Source organism: Poecile atricapillus, chromosome 9, assembly GCF_030490865.1.
Source record: "Poecile atricapillus isolate bPoeAtr1 chromosome 9, bPoeAtr1.hap1, whole genome shotgun sequence".
Lineage (NCBI taxonomy): Eukaryota > Metazoa > Chordata > Aves > Passeriformes > Paridae > Poecile > Poecile atricapillus.
This window is the reverse complement of record NC_081257.1, coordinates 17,677,242-17,701,222: the sequence shown is the minus strand read 5'-3', so window position 1 is coordinate 17,701,222 and position 23,981 is coordinate 17,677,242. Positions and strand designations below refer to the sequence as shown.

Genomic DNA, 23,981 nt, shown 5'->3' with positions numbered 1-23,981 from the left:
AGCATATGTCCTCACCAGCCCTGCTATTGAGGGCACACAGCATCTCTTGCAACAGCAGAGCAATTAAAGAGGATTTGCAGGTCACCTTTAAAGCATTTCCCATAGCACGTTGAATCTTGTTATAAGTCCTGTATCCAATACTGCTTTTATTTCAGCAATTTTAATTGGAGTTTTAAATATTCTGAATCTTATGCAAGACACCCAAAGTGCTGGAGATTTTCAGGCCCTCTCTTGCATGACACCCATTCCCTGAAATCCATTTTCCTGTACAGATAACAGTAACTCAGCACCCTGATGATGTATTTGACATTGGATACAGGCTGTAGGTAGAGATATTTCAATGAGGTCAAACCCCAGTCTGCAACCAGTTGTCCATTGTGTGATGAAATGTATACTTGGAGAGATCGTTTCTTCCCTTGAGAGTTTATAACATATTCATGCACCACTGTATGAGTTGGAAACTGGGAGAGAAACCAAGAAGGAAAATGATGAGGAAATTTAGCAGAAGGGAGCAATAGAGGGAAGCTTGGAGGGTTTTGGAAAGGTAAAAATAGCAACCACAGAAAAACAGAGCAGGGAGTATCCAATATTTTCCCAGTGCCATGAAGAAAGACTGTGAAAAAGAAAATTTTCTCCATGATAAAATTCTCTTTGTGGAGTTTGTTGGGTTTTTTTTTTTCCTTAGGTTAGATTTGTTTTATTTGGATTTGGTTATTTTAAGGAAGCACAGTATTTATGGCAGGAAAGAGTGCAAATCTCCCCAAAACTTTTTGCCGGAGACTCTTCAAACGACCACCTCAGCTACACAGCTCCCAGCCTCATTTCAGCCTCCCAGGGAGGAAAATACAAGAGAATTGACAAAAATGAGAACTGATTAAATGAAAAAAAAAAAAAAAAAAAAGAGATTATCAAAGGGTTGCCATTTTAACCAGCTGTGAGGGCAGCAAGGCAAGGGAACAAAGAGGCAGGGAAGGAGGGGAAGGAGCTGACAGGATCTGCAAACAACCACAACCCTGGGTGAGGCTGTGAAATGCTAATGGCGAAGCTGCTCCAGCCCCACTGGGGAAGAGTTTCCGAGGAGCTCTGTGCTCTGTGAAGCGTTTGGTGCTCCTCCTCTCCCCACGGTTCATTTTGCTCTGCCTTGCGCCAGATGTGCTGCTTGTTTGCAAACCCCAGGGGCACGGGGAGGTTGTTGGCGGTGGGCATTGCTGTTAGTGCACTGTGTGTATGACAAGAGTGGGCTGATGCATTGGCAACGCCACGGCTCCCAGCCCCATGGATCCCAGGATCCCAGCTCACAGCCCCACAGATCCCAGGATCCCAGCTCTGCCCCACGGATCCCAGGATCACAACTCACAGCCCCATGGATCCCAGCTCCCAGCCCCATGGATCCCAGAATCACAGCTCCCAGCCCCACGGATCCCAGGATCACAGCCCCATGGATCCCAGGATCACAGCTCCCAGCCCCATGGATCCCAGGATCACAGCTCCCAGCTCCATGGATCCCAGGATCACAGCTCCATGGATCCCAGGATCACAGCCCTGCTGCCCCACAAGTAGCTCTGGGGGGACCGTGAGCTGCGGGGCTGTAACAGGTGCTTTGTGTCCCGGTCCAGCATCTCAGGCAGCAAATATATTTCCTGTGACAGTGTTTTTCCTGCACCCTGCTCGTGTTTGTGGGCTAAATCTGTTCTCTTTGAAGAGGGGATCAGACGCCCGGCAGGAACCCTGGACGATCTCTCCCTGCCTGGGCCGGTAAAATCGCCCTGCACAGCGCAGGTGACCTCAGCGTGCGCCCTTCAGCCCTCTGAGCCCTTCGGGAGGTCAGCTCCCCCAGCAGCAGCCGAGCTCTGGAGCGGAACGAGGACATTGCTCTGCCCGCTCCAGACCCGCCCGAGCGCAGCCAGCGCCGGGCAGGGCTCGGTGAACTCGGGGAGCTCCGAAGGGACTGGAAGCAGCGGGGCCGGGCAGGGCTCGGGGAGCTCGGGGAGCACCGAGGGGAGCGATGGCAGCGGGTCCGGGCAGGCCTCGGGGAGCACACCGAACTCCGAAGGGCGCGGAGGCAGCGGGGCGGGGGCCGGTCCGTGCCGGGGCGGTGCCTGGCGGGCTGAGGGGCGGGAGCGCGGCTGAGGGGCGGCCGCCGGGGGGGCGGGACGGGCCCGGACGGGGCGGCCGCTGCTGCCGCGCACTCGGGCTGGGCTGCGCCGGGCTCCGCGCCGGGAGCGCTGCCATGTTCGGCCGCGGCTCCCGCAAGCGGCTCTCCAGCCGCTCGGTGAGTGCCGGGGGTCTCTCGCCCCTCGCCCCGCTCCAACCTGTGGCTCTGTCCCGCCGCCCGCTCCGGCTGCGGCCGGCGGGTCCCCCATGTGCCGCTTGCTTGGGGTGCGTCCCCGCTCCAGCCCTTCCCCTGCCCTCTCCCAGCCGTGCGGGTGCCTTTCCCCCGGGCGTGCCCCTTTCCTTATCCCCGGGTGCCTGTTCCCGTCCCCCTGGTCCCGCAGCCGGCGCTGACTCTGCTGTTCCTTGCAGCTGACGGCGTCGGGGGAGCCGGAGCGGGGCCAGCCCTGCAACACCTGCGGGGACCAGTGCCCCGGCTTCGCCCTGCACAAGTGGAGGTAAGGCCCGGCGAGACCCCCGCTTACCCCCGGCCCATCGCCCCGTCCCCCCAGGCTGGGTCCCATCGCGGCTCTCCCTTCGCAGGGTTTTGCGGCGCCCTCCCGGTTCCGTGCGCAGCCGGGGTGCAGGTGTGGCTGCTTTGGGAGCGCTTGTGTCGGTCTCGGGAGCGTTGCCCACCCACGGTGGGGGGTTCTGGGGACACGGGTGGGACAGCCCCACACAGCTGTGCCCGTGGCCGGTGCGGGGCGCAGCAGGATCCAGATGCGGGACTGGGGTAACTGGTTTGGTAATTACCAACTCGCAGCTTCCCCACTGCGGTCAGGAGCTCGTCCTGCTGCTCCGGGTTGTGCCGGGGGCTGAAGCCGCCCTCACCTGTCAGGGACAGCCTGGGTGGGAAGGGAAAAATGAGGCTGAAGGGGTTCTGGCGGTCTGCACCAAACCGCTGCATGAAACTCCTGCCTCCCCTGTGACTGGATTTATCCCCTGTCAGTGATGCCAAGCAAATATTTAGCTGTTGAAATCGATGGGGTTGTGTAGGAATGAACAAGTATTTTTGGCTGTTTCTGGTGTGTCTCTTTACAAACCTCTCGGTTCCTGCTAAGCACAGAAAGCCCTGGCCTTCTCCTGGGTCAGCCCCTTCTCCCCTCCCCGTGTTCTCCTGCCTAGAAATGAGTTCCTGCTGATGGGCGATCTGGGACTCGGTGATATTAAATCTGGGCTGTGGGCTCTGGGAGCTCTACACAGTCTTAGTAGGCCAGGGAGGCCTTGGCCACCTTTTAACCTTATTTTTCAGGGTACACCCTTTTCTCCAGCATCTGCTGTGCTTGGCGTTCCTCCCAGCCCCTGCCCTACTTCTCAGAGCTGTGTCTCACCAGATTAAAGCTGGGATTCAGAGCAAGAAGGGGGATTGATATATTCCTGTTGAGTCGTATCTTAACGTTTAGCCTTGCAAATCATTGTTCCCTTTGGCATTTACCCCAGGGTGTGGTGGGACGGGTTCCATAGGCTGAGGTCTGCCCTGAGGATGCACAGCAGCAGGTGGGGCTCGCCGTGGTGCTCCGGCTCTCCCGGGTTTCCTCGGCTCTCCCGGGTTTCCTCGGCTCTCCCGGATTTCCTCGTGTCACTGCAGAGCCACTTTGTAATACTTAAAAAGTGTCGAGGAGAACTTTTGAATGCAGGACAAGAAGAAAAGCTGTGGTCACCAACAGTGTTTCTCCCCTGCTCCAAGGACTTGTGAGGTGCTGTGCTTCATGTTTTGTTGTGTCAGAGGGTACAACTGTACTGTAGCTTTTGAAAAATTAAGTGAATTTTGATAGCATGCCACTAGAGGCCAAATAGTCCAGCAGAAGGGGCACAGAGCTACCTGGGGAGTGTCAGATGAGAGGGATGTTGCAGCTCTTATCAGATTGTGCCCTCTGCATTGGCACACTGTGCCTCTAGGCCAGATCCTGCCAAACCCCATGCACAGGAGCCCCAGCCTGCCAGGACTACCCATAACCATCTCCTTTGCTGAGGAACCCCAGACATGGGAGGGCGTTTTTGCTAAAATAGTGTGGATTCTCCCAGCATCTAGTATTCATCTCTCAGGAAAGAAGTGGTTATGTCCTCCGGGGCAGGAGAAGGATGGGGACCCTTCAGGTATGGGTGGGGTCAGCCCCCAGAGGCATCACAGTCTGTGTGCTCCAGGTTTGCATCCCACTGAGCAGGTTAGACCTTACACCAAGCTTGCTTACACCAGGACTCAATGAGCTGAGCCTTCCTGCAGACATTCCCATTTGATTGTCTTGATGTAAGAGTAATTACGCAATTAAACCAAATAAAGGCAGCCTATTTGCCAGAACACAATAGAGAGGAAATGCATTCATTTTTTACTAGACAGTGGTCTATTAATGCTAGGACAAATCATTCACAGTAGTTTGTAGGTTGAAAACGTGCTGAGGAGCCCTCTGTGCACAAGGTGATGCAGCCACTGAGTGGTGGGGCTGCTCACCTGAACGTGCAGAATGAGATTGAAAGAAAACAAGGGTTTGTAAGGAGATCCTCAGATTAGGGGTATAAATCCAGATCAATTAACCAGTAGAGATTTGTAAGGCTTTTTATAATCCTTTGACAGCAGAGTTTTGCTGATAAATGTAAATGGGAGGTTTTTGCTTCAGAAATGCAGAGTGGTGATAACACTTTAGGGAGACAGAATTTATAAACTTGCAGATACCGAAACCATTGTTGAGACAGGCATTGTCTATACCTAATTATGCTGGACTGTGTATTTCCTACTTACCTGTGATTTTAGGTGTGATCTGGGCAGGCACTCCCTCAAGCAGGCAGATTGCTTTGTTAGACGATGAAGATTCCTGTGCCTTAAAAGCCACTTTTCTCAGAGATGGCTCTGAGGGTTTGTTGAATTTATCATTCCTGGAAGCACAGGCATGCTTCCTGAGACAGGGAGACCTCTTGAAAATAAATTATATTCTGCAGAACTGCTTTCAGAATAAGCCTGGTCTCTGTACTGCAGGGATGTGCAAAAAGATGAAAGAGGATTGTTAAATAATTAAATAACGTCCCTGGTTTTTGAAGTTTGTTTTTTGAATCTTCGTAATTTTGCTCTGAAATTATAATCCCACATTCAAGGTAGTGGGTGAATTATCTTGTCACAGAGTTAATATATTTCATGCTAATCTGGTGGAAGCAAGGAATTGAAAACACCTCAGATAAACTAGAGCTCAACTAGAGCCTACATCTTACTCCCTCAAAGCTCTCTTCTGCACGCCACAGATCTCTGCCTCTTGTTGTAAGGCAGAAATTCAATTTTTAGTTTTAAATCATTTAGCCCAAAGTGGAAAAAGTAAGTGGTTTGTCTGAGAAGACTGAAGATTGAATTCCACCCTCCTTGGGCACAAGGTCCATGAAGACACAGCTATCAAACTATAACCAGTAAAACCCTGAATTTCTCATGGCCTGAGCAGAAAAAACGACTCGTTCCTCTTCCCTCATCACTTTCTGCTGTGGTGGATTGTCAGCAAAGTGCAGAAGGACTGAGTTCATCTGTGTGGGCTCCAGTCTGGAAGATGGAAATGGCATGTACATAACCAAATCCTCATTAATAAAGGTGGCTTTGTGTGGAAAAAGGGAAATCAAATTCAATAAAAATTGAACTCCTTAGGAGCCCAGTTGCTGTTTCCTAATCAGATCTGCATTACATTAAACTGTGTGCCATTCAGCTTGTTAACAAGCTTTGGCATTAAATAAAGCTGTCACTGGAGTTTGGTGAATGAATAGCCATTAGGAGTGTCTTTTGCATAATGTCTTGCAGAGAAAAGCCTTCGAGGGAGGTGGTCCAGGAGCAGGGAAGGGAATTTATAACCTAGCCGTGGTGCAATTAGTGTGAATATGCAAACCTTAAAGGTAACAAATGGTTGGCTTTTGCTGCTGTTAAGCTTACTGTGAGGAACTAATTTCAGATTTACTCTGGGTGAAGTAAAATTACAGCCTTAGTGCTGCAGTTAAAATAGCGGATCCTTCGCGTTGGAGATTGGCATGTGTTTAGGACATGGAGCCATGGTTTGTTTGCTCCTGGAGAAAGCCTTGCAAAACACTCTTGCAGTTCAACAAACCTTACTGTTCCCTTCTCTCTGCCTTCTCCAAACCCAGCAGCTAAAAACATAGATGCAGGACGCCCAGGTCTCAGGATGGTATTTGAGCTTTGGTGTGAGGAAGGCGGGATGTACCACCTGGTTTGCAAAGCCTGCAGAGGCAGTGGCATACGGCTGGTTTCTGAGGGAAGGAATTTGGATGCTGTGACAGAGAAGACAATTTTAAAAATAGAGTCTGAAAACCTTCGGTGAAGTCTTTGTTGCCATAGTTATTCTTCTAGTTTGCAGAAGCATTTGAAAAGCGGTAATAAACATGACATAAAGACAAAGGCTGGTTTGCCAGGGTTTTAGTTCAGTGTGAGATTATGTTTTACATCTTTTCTTGAAGCATCTTTTTCCTTGCATACGTCATGCAGTCTTTGTCCCCTGGAATGACTTTTTGCCAGGGAAGAGATCTGCTTATCCTCACACATTGCTGTCACACGTTGTGCTCTTAATGTCAGTGGTGTGTGTTTGTACAGCACACGGTGCCTGGCCCTTGCCTTCCAGGGCAAATTTATGTGACCTGATGTAGTAGTATTCAATAATGTTCCATATTAACAAATTTTGCTGCATGCAGTTGTTTCGAGCATTTATTTATTTCCATAACTCAGCATCTTGCTGTAATCTACTGCAGTCAGTCCTGCTGAAGTCTGATCTCATCTGGCCTTGTTGGATCAGGGAGTGTCTGCAAAGACAAACTTTTCATCTTCTCAGGAGAGGTCTGCCTGGAGATCCCAGGTGATCAGCCCAAAAGGTTATGATTTATCACTGGATCACAAAAACCTATGGACAAGGAAAAGAGATGCGTGTCATGGGACAGTGACCCAAAATGAGGTGGTGGACCAGAAGCCCTGTGGTGTTTGATGTTGTTGGGCGATAGTGCACAAGTCACTTTGCAATTCCTTTCTCTGCCTTGTTGACTGTAGGCAGGGAGCTGCTCGTGGTAGTGGATGTTTGTTTTGTTTGTGTGTTTGTTCAGTGCCCAGTGCTCTGGTGATTGCTGTGCATGAGCAACGAGAAATTCTGTGTGTTTGCAGCCTTTGTCTGCATTCCCACTGCTCTGATCCTGCCCATAGGAGGTACACCCCAGCAGGCTCCTGGATATATCCCTGAGTGCTTTGGGTCTCCAGTTTGATGCCTAGTTCCTCATCCAGAGAGCAGAAACAATAATATTTGTAACATAGCACATGAACGAATAACACCGAATTCTGAAGCATTTGTTTCTACTTCCCAAAAAAAAAAAAAAGGGACAGATTATTGCTTCCATATGTTTTCAGCATTTTTCATAGGTTATGTCTCTTGCATACACATACTCCCAGCTTTTCCCTGGCATGAATAACAGGCTTTGTGCCTCTCTTCTTTAGGATTCAGATATTCTGCACTTCCTTGTATGTTTATTTGAAAGGATTTGGAGATGTGAGAATAGCAATGCCTTATCTTGAATAGGCTGGTGTTCCTATCACTGCCAGGGTGAATTGTGCTGGCCTGGAAGGCTTTAGAAAATTCATTATTTTGCAGTTGGGAGCCTGCTGAAATGGGCAAAATTCAGCCATTGCAGGTCTAGCCCAGTGCAGATCACAGTGCTCCTGAGGAGAGTCCCTAAGGGACTGCAGAAGGCTTAGGGTGCTGCTATCCCTAGGGGACCCATGCTTGTCCCTAGGGGTGGACAGAAGTCACCTGCTTCCCAAAGATACTGTCACCCTGGCAGAGGGGATGCAGAAAAAAAAATTTGAAGGTTGGTTTTGTTTGCTGATTTTAAAGCCTTTCAAAAGCAGTTGGTATAATGAGCTTGTTTTTAATTTATTTTTGTGTGCTGATTTGGCCGCAGGTTCAGAAAGGAGAAGCCATTCCCTGCCAGGCTCTTCAGTGACAGTCAGTGCCCTTCAGCCCCTGTGCCCAGGGTGGTTTGGTGTGGGTGTGCACTGGAGCTCAGCTCAGGGGGTGCTGCAGTGTGCACTTGGCTTGGCATCAATGACTTCAGCTGTCCTATTTTCTTACACCTGTGAGCTTAAACACTTGTGTAAGTGTTTGGAAAATCAGGTCTTTTCACCCCCATGGTGGTAGGGAGAGCAGGGATAACGAGTGATGGTTTGTGCTGCTCCCACTGCTCAACAGCACCTCTACCAAGGGGCAGCCGGGCCATTGGGATGGGGGTTTGGGTGGGTTGTGGTGTAGATATCAGCCGTGTCCTGCCCTGGGACAATTTTTTCCTAAATGTTGAGTGCACAGTTGCATTTAAGGAACTCCCAACCATTTTTTTCTGACTTGTGGGTTCCATTTCTTTGTGCCCTGCTGCTGAAACAGCACTTGAAACAGCACTTAAAAGAGCCAAGACTGATAAGGTATCCTGTTTGTGTTGGCTGGGAGACACAGTATCCACATTACCAGAGCATTACAGTGTCAGAGGCAGTGTTGTCCCTGGCAAAAAGCCTAAAATAAATTCTTTAATTTTTTGTATGCGATGTACAAAAGAGCAGGTGAGGTATGTACTTGTTTCCGGGCAAGCCCAGGGAGCCTGTTTGAAGTCCTTTACAAGCCACTCAGGATTGTATTGCAGGAACTCAAAGGAGTTTGGACACTTGTTGATTGAATTTCAGCTGAGCACAGAGCCCTGTTCTGCAGCTGCTTTAACTGGAGCTGCTCTGCCCAGCTCCACTGCCACTGAGCTGCCAGCAAAAGCCAGAAAAGCAGAATTTCTCCTAGGGAACGGGCAGTGTGGGTAGATTTTCTGTCTGTTTTGAAGTGGCCTTGTGCAATTCTATTTTTAAGAATGGTGTGAAAAAACACTTACAAGCTGTTGGGGGATTTGGGCTGATTTTTTGGGGTTTATTCTGATTCTGGTGTGATTGTGAATTACACTGATGATGGATAGCTGTCTGCAGAGCACACACAGTGAATTCTGAGTTGTGTGATACTTCTAAACAAATAATTCTAAAATTTGATTTTTGTTTTTTTTCTTTGCACAATTTTTTTTTTAAATGACTACAACTTCTTCTTGGTATGCAAAGAATGTTACCTGCCTGGTATGACCGAGTGGGGTCTGCCATCCCGAAGGCAGAATTTGGCTGGTGTGTACTTTTCCTGGTGCCTCAGCCATGGGGCTGCGCTGCCAGACACTGGCAAAGCACAGTTCCCTCATGGAGCCTTCCGAGATGGATTTGCCAGAGAGAGACCCACAAAACTTGGAAGCAGGATGGATTGGCTCGCACTGGGGTCTCCTAGAAGCAGACAGCTGTTGGTGCTGGAGGCTGTGGTCATGGGTTTGAGAGCTGTGTAGTGATTTAGTGGGACATGGTGAACTGATTTAACAGCTCAGTGCTGCTGGATGTGGAAGGTCCTGCGCTCCCTGTGCATCCACCCAAGCCTGGGGAAATGGGTTAAATCACTTGGTGAAGCCTCTGCTGAGCTGATGAGAGGGAGGAGGTGGAAGATGAAGAGCTGCCCTGGTCCTATGACATGCAAAGCTGAACTGTCATCTCTGCTGTCGGCATCCTTATCCCCTTGATGAGTTTTCCTGCCCTGGCGGTGCTCCTGGCCGGCTGCACAGGGAGCGCACGGATCCGCATTCCCCATGGGACGTGTCCCCCCACGCCGTGCACGTGTTGGGCAGGTAGGAAAACTCCTGCTGCTTTAATAGAGGGTTTGCAGCAGGCCTTTGTCACCAGCATGGTGTGGCATGAAAAAAGAAGCTGCCAGCCAGTGCTTTGGTGGGATAAAGGCTGGGAGCTGGGATCCCCACTGGAGGGGCCAGGCACAGTGATTTGGCTGAAGCCCACTGAGCGCTGCCCTCCTCTTTGTTGCTCTCGGCTGTAGAGAGTCTGTTCAGTGTTCTCAAGAGTTTTTCTTTGTTTTGTGCTTTTTCTGTTTGCCTTTAAAAAGTCAATCTGCAGTCTTTTAGACTTTTTTGAAGACATTTTCCCTCCCCTCACCTCCCCCCCCCACAGTAATCCATCCTTATTACACCAGTGAGTCACTCTTCAAATAATGAATTGCGTTTTCATTGTCTGGCTTGTAAGTCTATCACCGAGTTTAAGGATGGCCGATAGTATCAGCTGAGACCTTTGGCAGCTGGCTTTGCAATTTGTGGTGCTCATTTGGGTATTTGCTTTTTTCTCCAGTGAATAATCTTCCAGCCATGGTGGTGGAAAGCCGGACACTTCCTGCCCTCGTAACATCTCTGTGGTCACTATCTAATGTCGGAGGAATTTGTAACATTAGCAGAATTTTCTGATGTGAGGAAAACTAATTTCAGGATAAACCTCATGAGCATGGCTGTAAAGAACGTTTTTCTCGCGCTTGCAGACCCCAGACATGCATCAGTGCAGCCCCAATGGCCAGAACCTTTCTCAGTTCCCTGGTGCTTGGGCCAGGAGGTGTACAGAAAATTCAGGGTGATCCTCTCTGCTGCTGGAGAGGCTGCTTCTTCCCACGTGTGGCTCTGCTCTTCACTGGGCCCTGATACCAGAGCTTATCGCTTGGAGAGCTCAGTGTGACAATTACTATTCTCACTGTGGAGGGAGACACTTTGTACTCAGCCATTGCAGCAAATACTTCATCCCCTATCCATTGCCCTTGTGTGGATGCTGCTGCTGCAGTGATAAAAAACATAATGGCTGCTCTTGCTGATAAGGGGAGTGTATAAGTATAATTATTGAAATCTCTATGCAGAGCTCTGTGGATGGATGGATGGAGAGTCCCTCTCCCTGAGAGGGGTTTCTGTTGCTCTGGAGCCTGTTGGGGAGAGCACGAGCCTGCAGCTCCTGGCAGCTGAAGTGGGAGCTGCTCGGACACAGCTGTGAGCAATTAGTAAAGGATGTCTTTTCCCCTCCCTCCACTTTCTTTCCTCCTCTTCTCTTTGAAATCTAGTCACAGGCTTGAGGGAGTCCAGAGGAGTCCAGAGGAAAGCTCAAGCAGTTCAGGTTTGAGATGCTCCTGGACCAGCTCGAAGGTGGCCGCTGCTCAGTGTGTTCGCATTCCAGGGGCAGGGTGAAGGTCTAAGGATCCAACCCAACCTTGCAGGAAGCACACTGCAGCCAAGGAGCCAGAGATTATTTAGATCAAGCCAACAAAAAAATATTTCCATGGCAGCAGTAACCATAGGAAACCTCCTCAGCATGTCTTGGGTGGTTCCTGTTTCCTTGCCTTCATCTGTTTGCTTTGCAAGCGGAGCAGTGGTTGCAAGTGCCCCTGGTGTCACCAGGAGTGGCCAGTGAGCCCTGCTGTCCCCAGGGGCTTGGCAGCCACACTAGGGGTTGTGTCACTGTTCCTTGTTTTCTCTTTTGCTCTAGTTGGTAAAAAGATGCTTTGAGAGGCTTCTTTAGATGCCATAAAGTCTCAAAGACACCTCTTTACCTGGTGTCAGCTCACAAATGTGCATTTGATCCTTAAATACCCAAGGCATAAAAGTGAATTGTCTCCCAGGGTCCAATTCTTCTTCTTTTCTATAGCGTCTTAGAAAGATGCTTTTATATTCCCTCTGGCTCAGCTAGTGATGCTTGGCCTTCAACCAAGACAGGGAATCTAGGACAAGAATCCCTGAGAAGAGCAAGACGAGAAGTTATAAAAAACCACAGCATTTTGTTGGCAGAAAAAAAATGCTGGTGAAAGATTTTGTTTAAAAAAATAATCTGGAATATTTTTGATCAGCTTCATGTGGACACATTTTCAGGAGGGTGTAAGAGGAGGCTTGTTTCCCTGGGTGCCTCCTCTAGGAAATCCAAGCTGTGAAGTGAATACAAATGCTGGAAATTGAGAGATTTTGCAGTGAGTCACTGGAAGGGATGAGGAACCAGTTGTTCTGGTGTGACTGTGCTGATGGACAGCCCGCTCTTGGCTGGGGACAAGGTGGCTGTGTGGAAGCACCTGGGGGCTTGGGTATCTCAAGTCAGCATCCAAGGGTGATTGGACCCCCCCTGCCACCCTCCAAGGGCAGTGTGGAGGTGTCCTCACGGAACTCTGCAGAGCAGATGGGCCCTGCTTGCAGAGCTGAGGTATTGCACAGAAACAGGTTAAAAAAAGATGTCTTCTGTGGGAGCGTGACACAGAGAGGGAGGAAATATACTGTGGTGCCAGTGACTGGGATTTTGGTGCTTGTGTAGCAGACAGTGCTGCTCCGACCTCTCCAGGCTGTTGGGTGCTTGTGGCAGCAGGCTTTGCTCTGTGGAGAGGGACCTGGCTGCTCCCTGACCCATCTGCCTTGGGTGGAGGTAGAGCCCTGAGCAGGGATGCTGCTGGGCTCAGTGTCCCCATTCTCTCCCTGACTCTTACCAGATGATTTAATCCCTGTTTTTGCAACACCCCAACTGTATCAAAGTCAGACTTTTGCCTGAAATTACACATTTGAAGAAGTAGCAGTAGGATGGGGACAAGGCTGATTCCCTTTCTCTTCTCACCTGTCAAACAGTGGGAGCACTCTTCACAGTGCTGTGGCTGGGCCATATTACCCATGTTTGGTGCTATAAAGGCCACATGTCTAAAGTGCAGCCCCTTTAAATGTAAGATGTGAGAAGGACTGGGATGTGAGAAGACAATAAAAGTTAATATTCTAAAGTCAGGTTTGTGCAGCATAGCTTGGATTTTTAATATCAAGTGCATAATTTATTACAAGGTGTAGCAGTTTGAAATACATATATTTGAATATGTTTTAATATTATCTTTCCTTCCAGGAGCAGGAACAATGCTGCTTTACAATAGAAAAATGATTTCACAGTGCCACGTGACAGTTTCAGCTTGTACCTCTAATAGATGTGCAATTTGCTGAAGGGTGAAGGTTATCTGATAAATGCCTGAATAATAAAGCTATATTGTTTGTTCTGATCTCCCTTTGTCATTTTCAAGTGTATAAATAAAACATTTTCACATTGGACCCCGTGTAGTTCCAGCTCCAATTTATTTACTTTCTGCAGATGTAACTTGGAAGAGACATGAATCTTTCAGTCTGACAGGAGAAATCTGGTGGCATCATTATTGCATGTTGCGCTCAAAACTATCAAATGTAATGTTAATAAATATTTTCCTAAGAAAAGTTTTAAGTATTTAGAGAATATTTTTAAACAAAGAAGCATTTTTCTCATGTACAGCAGAGGGCACTCGGCATCGCTGCTGTGCTACTCAGCTGCTGCTCCAGCTGCCCAAAGGGGAAAAAAAATCCCTGTGCTTAAATTATAGTTTGCAGAAATGAAATACTCTGTGTGTGTGTTTGCTTATATAGGGGTGTGAGTGTGTATATAAAAAGACACAGGGTGGCGTGTATATAAAAATAATCCCAGCACATAATGTAAAACTTAAATATTCGTAGTGATTGCTGAAGTTAGGTGAAGCACATGTTGTGTTGATTAATGCTCTGCCTGCTGTTATGCTGAGCTTCAGAGGGGACTGAAGTGTGCTGAGAGGAGAAAATGAAGAGGCCCTGGCTAGTGAAGGGTTGCAGTGTTCATCTTTGTGAAGGCACAGAGTCTGATGACAGCCTAGGTTGCTGGGAACTACCTGAGCAAAGGAAAGAATTTGAAATGATGGATGATATTGGAGGGTGCAGAATTAAGAGCCCTTCTGTCTAGTAAAGCAGCAGGGGGCTTGGGGGTTCTGTGCTGGAGTTTGCAGTGCTGAGGTCTCCCTCAGCTTCCCAGCAGCACCAAAGCTTGTGGAGTTGCGAGGCTCTTGTGAAAGTCCCTGAGATTGTTCTTACCCTTACTGTACAGGTTATGTGTGTAAGGAAATTTACAATTCTGAGGTTTGTGCCTGGAGCAGGAAGCAGCTCTAGCCCCAAGGATGCTGTGGAAGGGCTGGATGCTGGTTAGAGCATTGTTAGTTGGAAGATGAAGCACCTGCTTGCTAGGGGAGGGACCCCATCCTGGAGGTACAGAAGTGTGTGCTTCATTGTCCAGAGATGATCACAGAAACTGGGGCCACCTCATCTTCTGTAATAAGTTTCTTCCAACTGAAATGGACTTTTTAAATTTTTGCTCCCTTTAGCTAATTGCTCAGACACTGCCAAGGTTCTACCAAGGTGTGTTTCTAGTTTAACTCTTAGTGCACCTGGTGTTTTTCTTTTAAGAGGGAATAAAGAACTCAAAAGCCAAGCCCTTGATCTGCTTTTGGGTGCATTGTAATGCTGTTAAAGTATTCTGGGTAGCTGGATTTTGTGCCATGCTTTTGGGTGATATGTTTCATGGTAAAACCATACGATGCCATGCTGAATTTTCAGATTTTTAGTAATTAATTCAGGAGGAATTCAGATTTCCTTTGGTCTCCCCCAGTGAGCTGCTTGCATTGGGTTTAGTCTAAATCTCTCAAAGCAGGGCTCCTGCAAGAGGCTGGAAGTGTCAACACTTGTATAAAATATGGGCCTGGTAACAAGAATGAGAGGGCATGTGGTTCAAGATAACCAGTTTATGCAAAATACACAGCTGGGTGGATTTTGCTACAGAGTATCTGTGGAGTGTAATGATCAGAGAAATATGGAAATGCCGGAGGGGCTTTATAATAATGGGTGCTAATTATGATGAAATGGATTTGGGTGGTATGGAGTAATCCAAGATTACAATAGTAAGGGTTTTTTTAAGTAGCTCCTGCTATTTGGGAGGGCAGCAGAGCTCCTTGTTACACGGCTTAAAACAGCCTCTCCATGGGATTGTCATCAGAAGCGTTCACCCTTGGCTGGTTATTTCACAAGGGCCTGGTACGTAACACGTGTGAGTTATTCCAAGGATACAAGCTGGCCCACGTGCTGCAGAAGCACCTTCTCACTATGATAAAGATGCTGTTATGTCATTGTGCCTGAATAATTACTTTTCTGGAGGTGTCACTGGAGCTGGGCTCTGGGATGTTCTGTCCCATTATGGTGATTCCTGGATTGTGTGGTTTTGGGGCTGTGAGAGCAATTTGGTGCTGCCACCACCAGTAGATGCTCTTGCCTCTGCTGGTGGGCTGGGAAGTACTGGGAGAATGCTACTGGGAATGAACTGTTGCAGCTCTGGGATTGGGACCAAAACCAAATTGCAACACCACAGCCTGGAGCACAGGAAGAACCCTGGTTCTGCCCTGCTGGCTACAGGTTTTTGGGCAGGAGCACATGTGTGGAGCCAGGCACGTATCTGCTCGTGCTGCTTGGCTTTTCCTTTCCTGTAAGGCTTTGCTGGTCTTTTTTCAGTGCTGACCATGCCACAAAGCACTGGACTGAGCACACCTCAGGTACCTCACTCCTTGGGAAGCAGTATTTGTGAAATGTTTTGTTGTTGTTAACAGAGATGTGGCAATGCAGAGCTTGAAAAGCTGCACTTGTGAATTGTCCAGCCTTGTGCGGGAGACCAGCAAGCCTTAGGACTCACCTTAGCCAGTGTCAATAGAAATTAAACTATTTAAATACACAGTTAAAATATGTTGTTATGTTAGCATGTGGACCTCCATGCAAGCTTGCTCTTTAACTAGGTCAATTAAAGGACCCCCATGCAAGAGATGTAGGAGGCTGCTTAAAAAAAAAAATCCCAGTCTTAACTGCTTGTTTGCTGCCAAGCGGATTTTGGTCTGAAGTGAAAGGCATAAAGGCACCAGGGTTTGTGGGATTTATCTCCACCTTGGGACTCCAAAACCTTGTAGGCAGTGAGAAGAAATGGGTTAAAAAGATGCTGCATGCCTCCTTTCAGAGGATGAAATCCATCTGCCCTGTGTGCTGGCACACAGTGCCTGAGCCCTGGTAGCAGAGAGGGTTGTTAGCGATGGCTAGCACATCATCGAGGTTCAGCTTCGCCATCTCCCTCGGCTTTTCCAGATGATCCAGGAGCTCAAGTAGTTCATAAAAGGAGCGAGTAGCCAAATGGACCAATAAAAGGAGTTTGTGGAAAGGCCCAATATAATTTATGAAGAAAGAAATGGATCCTCTAATGCGAGGGTTGTGTCTTGTAAAACTTTGCAGGGCTGCAAGTGCTGTTAAACACTGGCTTCCTGCTCCAGCCGCTCCTTTGAGCGCACACAGTGACTGCTGAAACTTTCCTTTTGACCTAAACTCTTCCAAGTTTGGAGCGAAACCCTGACCTCAGGGAAGTCATGTCATGAATTTCCCTGGGACCAAGAAAGTGGTCATCAGTGCAAGACCTGTGATAGCAGTCTTCGAATAAAATTTGTTTGGCCTTTGTGGGATTTTTTTAGGCAAAGCGAAACACAGCTTTACATCTTCTTAATGCTATTTGATGGCGACAACAGCAGCTGGAAGGCCAAAATTTGGCCTGGGCATGGTTATTGCTGGGAAATGCCTTTGTGTGATCCAGGAAAAGTGAAGCTGTTTGGATGTGAGTGATGAGTGAGTTTGCAGAGAGGGACGCTCTGTGCACGCACAGTGCTTCCAACAATGGTAACCCAAGGAGTGAAATTTCAGCCCAGCACAGAGGGCACACACAAAGGTGATCAATGATTTAAATCCCACCTCCCCCAAGCTGTTTAAAGGATTTGAAGCTGGCTGTGGCACAGGGAGCTGGGGTGCCCTGCCAGCTCAGGTGGCACCGCCCGTAGCTCAGAGATCTCATCTCACCATGCCACCCTGACCCCTGTAGGATGGGGAGGCAGCAAATGAGGGACAGCATCACTGGATGTCTCACTGAAAGGATGGGCAGAGTGCTGCAGGAAAGCAGAAAACAAGGATCTTGCTACTGATTCATTGTTTTCTATGCACAGGAGTGTTTGCAGCTTCGACTTTGATGCTAGCTGACCTGTGAGATTTTCAACTAAACGTTTTTTAGTATTCTCCTTATGTAGTTTGAATTTATTCTGATGGACTGCAGTGATGTGGTGGTGTTCAAGCCAGGCTTGAGTTTCTTAACTGATAAAAACTTGATATCATTCTTCCGTCTTGGCCCCAAAGGGCAAAGCTGCAGAGCTCAGCTAATCTTACAAGATTCTGTGTATTTTTGATCTATCAGTTTCTGAGAATGGTTTCTGCTGCACCCAGACTTCAAAATAGGACAAATTCCCAATTTCCAACCTGCAATTAAATTTTGGCTTCAATTCAATGTCTTTGGACCTAAATGCTGAGCAGAGACTAATTTTGGGTTGTGTCCTTCTGCAAAAAGACCACAGAGATGATGCATGCAGGTGTGTGGCCTTTCACTGAGCCAGGGATGGGATGACCCAAGCTACAACCTAAGAGAAGAGTCCAGATTTTAACGAAATGGCATTACATTTCCCAGTCACTGGAAGTCTTTACAGTTGAGGGAGAATGACCTTTGGAGATTATTTGGTCATTCCCAGTTCTGGAGAGCTGGCTTTGCTGAGATCTCCTCACTGTGAGTGTTCAGCTCCCCTTCAGCTTCATGGCAACACAACAGTGTCTCCTCTTGTGGACAGAGATGCTCAAAAAAAGGGGCTGTGGCACTGAATGAAATTGCCATGCTTTTGGCTACCAGGCCCCTTCCTGTGAGCCTCCTCAAAGGCAAAAGTTGGGTTTTACTGCTGGAGCTTGGCTGCTGCTCACACTTTCCCCGAGGCCACCTCTTGAGGGGATTGATGGTTGGTTTTGGCAGGAGCTGTTTTATTTCGTGCTTGGAAACACAGTGATCTCAGCTGTGTGCAGGTCTGCGTAAGGCTGGGTATTAGAGCTGCTTTGATGCCTGTGCTGATACATCTTAAGGCAGCTCAGGATGATTTTCTGCAGTAGCCCTAAGGTGCTTGCAAAGAAAAAGATGCTTTAGAAATGTAAATTCTGTTTGAGGACAAATTTTCCTCTGCTGTTCTCTCTCAATTCAGGATGAGGCGGTAAAAATGTACCATTTAATTAAAGTTTATAAAGGTTTGGAAATGAATTTCAATAAACATAAAAGATGTAATCAAATGTCTGCCTAATCCCCACCTTAAGGGCACATTCAATGCAGAAAGAGTATAATATGTTAGAAACTAGGATTGAAAAGCGATGAGGATTTGGGAGTAGATCTTTTCTACCTGAAGCTTATAAATTATTTTACTTCAGGCTTAGGGATTTAGACATCTACGTACAATAGAAAGCCACGTAGCAGCCAAATTCTCAGTCAGCACAGCTGGCATCATTCTACTGAGTCATTTTAGCTACAAATCCATACGGCACAGCCCTGTGACGTGCGTTACAGCGTGGTGTCCTGACGGAGTGTGACATGGGAATCATTCCTCAGTACATCACAGAGTAGGGGGCTGCTTCTTTGAACTCAACAGGTAATTAACAGGTTTTCATTGTTGGAATAGAACAGAATGAAGAAGGGGATGTGGCAACACAGTGTCAGCTGGGGAGCTGGGCTTTCTTGGCTGCAGAAATGCCTTCTGCCATCTCCAGCTTCAGATTGAAATAAATAAAATAAAAAGAAAATCAACTGTTTTTTATCCTGAAAAACTCAGCAGGAGCCAAATGCTGTTATCTCTCTGAGGTATTTTTTTACCTGTGACATATTTTATTTCTCTCTAGAGAAATAAAATCAGGACATACTGCAACTGTCTGGCTTCAATTGCCATCCTCCTGTGTCTGTGGGAGCCAGGCATCCCAAAGATCTGCTTTTTCCTGGACCCTCAGGCTACCCTTTAGCAATGCCATATCAGCAGGACCATGCCATGGTTTCGTTTTGCTGTTGGTGATACTTGGCATTGCTCTGTTTTGGGTAGAAACCAGGCTGTGTTCTGTGGTCCAGCTGTGATTCCTGTTGTGATTTGTATGGAAGTCAGGAATATTTCTCTTGCTGGAGGAGGAGCAGGGAGGTGTCACCAAAACCCCAGCTAGATCTGTGTCTTGTGATGCTTTGCTAGTGGCAGTGGAGCTTTGCATTATTTGGGACCAAGGCTTGAGGATGTGGGATGGAAAGGGCTGCAGGCAGTTGGCTCTCATGGATTGTGGTGGAGGTGGTGATGACAACCCTTAGAGGAGCAGAGGTGGTGGTAGCATCAAGGAACCAGCAAAGGATTAAGTCATCCTCTAAATGAAAAGGAGGAAAAGAGCCTGGGCAGAAGGGAAGGGGCTAAAATACTGGTGGCAGAGCTGAAAGTAGCCTGGTTAAAGGTAAAATCAGTCCCATGTCTTATACTGCAGGGCCCCATGGAAACGGGGAGGGCTTTCTTTTTCTGTTGAATTGGGCTCTATGCCAGGTGAAAGAAAACATTTTCCCAACACCAAATGGAAAAATGCAAGGCAGACATCTTAAATGAACTGTTAAAAGGAATAGAGCCGTGAAAAGAATACATTTGCTGTGCACTGGGGTTATGGATTTAACAGATTTTTTACTATATGCAACTTTTGCAGTTTGTAAAAAGTGAAATCTGTTGCAGAAACTCAAATTGTACTCAAGGCTGAAGGCAAACCTCAGGTTTCATGGCTGTTCCTGGCCTCAGCTTTGCTCAGGAGGAATGGACAGTATCTCTCTGTCCTCCTCAAATCTTGCTGTGATTTTCTTTTCTCCTTTAGCCCTCTCCTTGCTCTTTCTACAGATCCTTGACAGTTTTCCTCGTGCTGTAAAATAACCCAGGCTAAAAAGTGTGATCTGCATTTCAGCGATTTTTGATTACACCCACATCCTATATTTATTGCCGTTTAAATCATCTATGTTAGTTTGAGATGTGTTTCTTTTGAGCAAGGCAAAAAAACCCATGACTCTGTTGCTAACTGTTGCTAAGGGAAAGAAGATATTTATTCATCAGGGCACTTCTTCAGTACTGCAAGGATGGTAGCCATGGAGGAGGAGTGGAAGGAAAAGAACGGTTATGTATTTAAGCCCTTTCTGTTATTGTTGTTGGACACTTGCCATATCTACTGATGGTCAGCAGATGTCTTTTTTCTCCCCTCCCAGCGCTGTGCATCTTGGATTAGAGGTGCAGTTTGGGTTATGGTGCAGGGCAGCTGGTCCCAGGAGCCTGGTGTGAAGCCCAGAGGGTCCCTGGCATGATCCGCAGGGCTTTGGAGACCCCACGGTCCCACAGGCATTACAAGGCTCCCATGTTTTGTAGCTCTTTCCCCTCAGTCTCTCCAAAGACACTTTCTACTTCCTGGATTCAGAATGTCCTTTTAAAAAAACTCATCAAATCAAAGCCACCAGGAGCCAAAAATGATGCACATGGCTGTGTTCCCTCCCTGAGCTGCTGCTGGGGGATGTGCAGCAGTGCTGTTAGCTGGCTCTTGCCAAGGGAAGAGATTCTCCTTTCAGCTGTCATAGAAACAAGAAAATATTGTTTTGATGGGGATCAAATTAAAAATTAAATTTGTCTCTTTACTTGTAAGCAAATTGCTCACTCATGAAAAATATAAATCACTTTGATCAGGGTAGATGTCTTTTTAAGCACCTCTGTGGATTTCCAAAATGGATTCTGCAAATGCTTCATGCCACATAATGTCTCTGCTGGGTTTATGTAGAGTGTCCCATGAATCTGAGCTTTATTTAATGTTAAGCTTGGGTTGAAAAACTTCCTTGGTGAAGCTTTCTTTGTGCTCATAACTGGCCAAAGCATGCAGGGGAGAAGTGGGGAAAGAGGTCAGAAAAGTGTCTGGAAGCAAAAGGGGTGACTTGTCAAGTGTAGCATTTCTATGTTTTCATCTAAAAAGCCAGACAAGCAAACGGTAATTTGGTGGTTTACAAGATGCTCCGGTTCTTGGAATGCAGAGGTGAACACAACCTGAGAGTGGAGAGGAGGGGGTGAGTCAGGTAATTGGGAGTGTCTGAGACAGTGCTGGGGAGAGAAGAGTGTGACAGTCTCTCACATGTGTTCCCACACCCAAAGTATTTCCAGTCTGGAGACTTTCTGAGCTGTGGTGATTACCAGTTATTAGGTGTCCCTGGGTGCCTTTCTGTCTCATAAGTTATCTTCTTCCCTTGAGCCCACATGGACTTCTGGCATCCACAGCATCACTCACCACAGCTTGGTGCCCTGCATGTGGCTTACTCTGGGTACTCTGCACCCAGGTAACTTCCTTCAGCAAGGTCACACCATCCAGGTGGGGAAGGAGAGAGGGAAAGACCCTTCCCAGGCTGCCCACAGGTCCTTGCCAGCATCAGAGCTGCACTGATGGCCACATTTCTTCTCAAAGCAGCACTTGGAAGCTCAAGCAAGTTGTATCTCTTTCCCTATTGGATTATAGTATAGCAGCAGCTGCAAATTTACTTAGCCTATCTCATTCGCTCATCAGTTTATCTGTAATAAAGATTCCTAACAGATAAGGAAGAAGCTTTGTGGTTGGATGTAAAGCAAAAAAAGAAAAAGGTTTTTCTTGGAAAGCTTTTAAACATCATAGGCATTCTTCTGCAGAAGTGAACAACCCCCTGTCCAGTGTTGTGGAAATAATTGTGTTTGTTTTGTTCAAAAGACATCCTGGTAGGTCAGATGCTTAGATGGTTTGTGGATGTAGCCAGGTTTTTTGACTGCATGAATGACTCTGACCTCACATCTGCAGTGGAATACAATGTATTGAGGGCTGCAGAATTCCATGGTGCTTTAATTGGAAATGATCTTCCAGACTTTGATGACAAAGGGAAGCCAAGAACTTCCTACACATTATATAGGATGTACAAAGTCAAGCTGTCTGCGAGAGGGGCTGTCCCATTGGCCATGTCTGTTCAGCTGCTCTTGAGACAGGCTCTGGCTCTGGGTTGCCAGAAGTGGGGGAAGAGGGAGAAACCATCCAGAAAATAACAAGGTTCACATTCTATACAGGTGACTCTGGGACATCTGAGCTCTCCAGGTGCCCAGGCCATGGTGCAAAAGTGGTGACTTTGTGTAATGACTGTGCCACACTCTCATGCACTCTTGCACACTCAAATGCGCTCACACACACACAAACACATAGACACACACACTCTCTTTATATATTTGAAAAAGCAATACTAAATTACAGATATAAATGGCAACATCTGTTATGGAAGCCTGGGCCAGGCAAATTACTGCTTTAGAAAGTCGGTGCAGATCCTCCTGTGATTGACTTTTGTGCTTGCCAGAGTCACATCATACCCACAGCGCTTTTTTCCAGCTATGATAGGTGTGTCTTTTTTCTTTTACACCCACATCAAATTCCTAAAATAAGAGGAGTGTAAAAGAGAAAAGTAACTGGAGTTTATTTTCCTCTGGAGTCCATGGGGCTCTGGAAGTTATTATTAGAGGTGAAGTCATCACAGAGGAGGCTGTAGCCCTTGGGGAGGGGTGTGGGCGATGCTGCTCTTGCAGAAAGAGGGGTGGTGGCAGGAATCCTGGGCCAAGGGGCCACAAGCACTAGTGGGAAGGCTGGAGAAATCCCTGCCTACACCTTGTCCATGTCCATGATTTTGGCTGGATTTGAGACAGTATTCCACTGTGTGTCCCTCCTCCAGTGTGGCGGCACTGGCAGCGGAGCAGAACCGCCCTGGGTGCTCCACCATGTCTGCAGCACCATCCTGTCACTGGCGTAAAATGCCCACACCACAGCTGGATGGAGCTATTCTTTATTTTTACTTCACGTAAAAGAGAGTTGGATCCTTGTTACCTAGGAAACCAGCAGTCCTAATTATAAGGAGTTTGATTCACTGGATGTAAAAAGCTATATGATTCTCCTTTTTCTCTTTAAAAAATAGGAATTAAAAATGCATTTCATAAAATGATAACCCCATACCTAATGTAAGGTTAATCTTGAATGTTTTCTCTATGCGTGGTGTCCTAGAAATATAGAAAATGATGGTTCTGCTGTGTCTGTGAGCCAGGCTGGGATCAGCAATACCATCCTTTGCTGCCCACTGCTCGTGCTGAACCATGGCTGCCTTCAGGCCAACAGTGAAAACAAATCAAAGTCATTGCATTCTCTATGATTTTCTTGGGAGGGGGGGAGTTGGGGTGGTTCAGTTTGGGGGGGGTAGGGATTTGTTTGGTTTTGTTTGTTTGGTTTGGGGTTTTTTTTTTTGTTTTTTGGCTGTTGCATCATGTGCAGCATGAAGAGAGGAGATAAAGCCAGAGGGCAGAAGTGAAAACATCTCCTGCCGGGAACTCCAGATTGCAGCCAGGCAAAGAGCTCAGCACCGCTTGGTGCAGAAAGGATTAAAGTCTGTGCAGGGCTTATGAATAGCCCCATTGAGCAACTGCTGGACTGGAAGCTAAGCAGTGGCTAAAGTATTTTGCCAGATCTGCTGGAATTTGCATTTTTCAGACAGCAGTGAAGTAATATTATGGTTTACAGCAAAACAGGATGCGAGTCAATATGTAAATGCTGAACAATGAATGCTGCGTGTGTGCAGAGTGGCCTTTGCTAGTGGTCTCAGAGTTCATCCTCCCCAGCCATCTGTCTTTTGAGGGTAACAGCTGAAAACTGCAAAAATTAGGGAGTGTTTACTGCCTTGGCTTTCTGGCTTCCTTTACTTGAAGCATACAGCAAGGGACCATCCCATGCCGGTCAGAGCATTGGCTGTATTTGGGTCAGGAAGGTTACCAGGAGGGCAGAGATTTGCACATGGAATTGATTATTTTATTCCATTTTTAGAATGTGCTTAGTGTGGTTTAAGGCTAGAATTCGTCTTGTAACACAGATATTTAAATCCTGGCCTGGAACTGTAGCTAAGAGGAGAGCATTTAATACTTGCTAAATCCCTATTTCAAATAAACATGTGAGAGAGCAGCTTTCTGGTTTATTGGTGAAGAAACAAAGCTGATATTTTAGAATGTATCCAATTAAATTCTGCAGAGTGGGCTTTCATGTGAGGATAAATACATTTAGAGCCATGTCCCTTCAAGCATGAGAAGCAGGGACTGATGAAGAGGTGTTTAGCTATAACTTCATCTACAGTTTTGACA

The 23,981-nt window shown here is 47.2% G+C and overlaps 1 protein-coding gene across 2 annotated transcripts in view; it reads left to right on the top strand.

The window, feature by feature from the left end:
- The first annotated feature begins 2,155 nt into the window (after nt 1-2,155).
- PRICKLE2 (prickle planar cell polarity protein 2) overlaps nt 2,156-23,981 on the top strand; it is a 102,248-nt gene continuing 80,422 nt past the window's right edge. Inside the window, exons 1-2 of one of the 2 annotated variants that reach the window (XM_058845330.1) lie at nt 2,156-2,272; nt 2,524-2,609. In XM_058845330.1, coding sequence (XP_058701313.1) covers nt 2,231-2,272; nt 2,524-2,609 — 128 coding nt within the window. In that variant the 5' untranslated portion in view covers nt 2,156-2,230. Of the gene's footprint in view, nt 2,273-2,523; nt 2,610-3,709; nt 3,849-23,981 lie in introns of those variants that run through there. The other variant, XM_058845332.1, reaches the window with a different exon arrangement.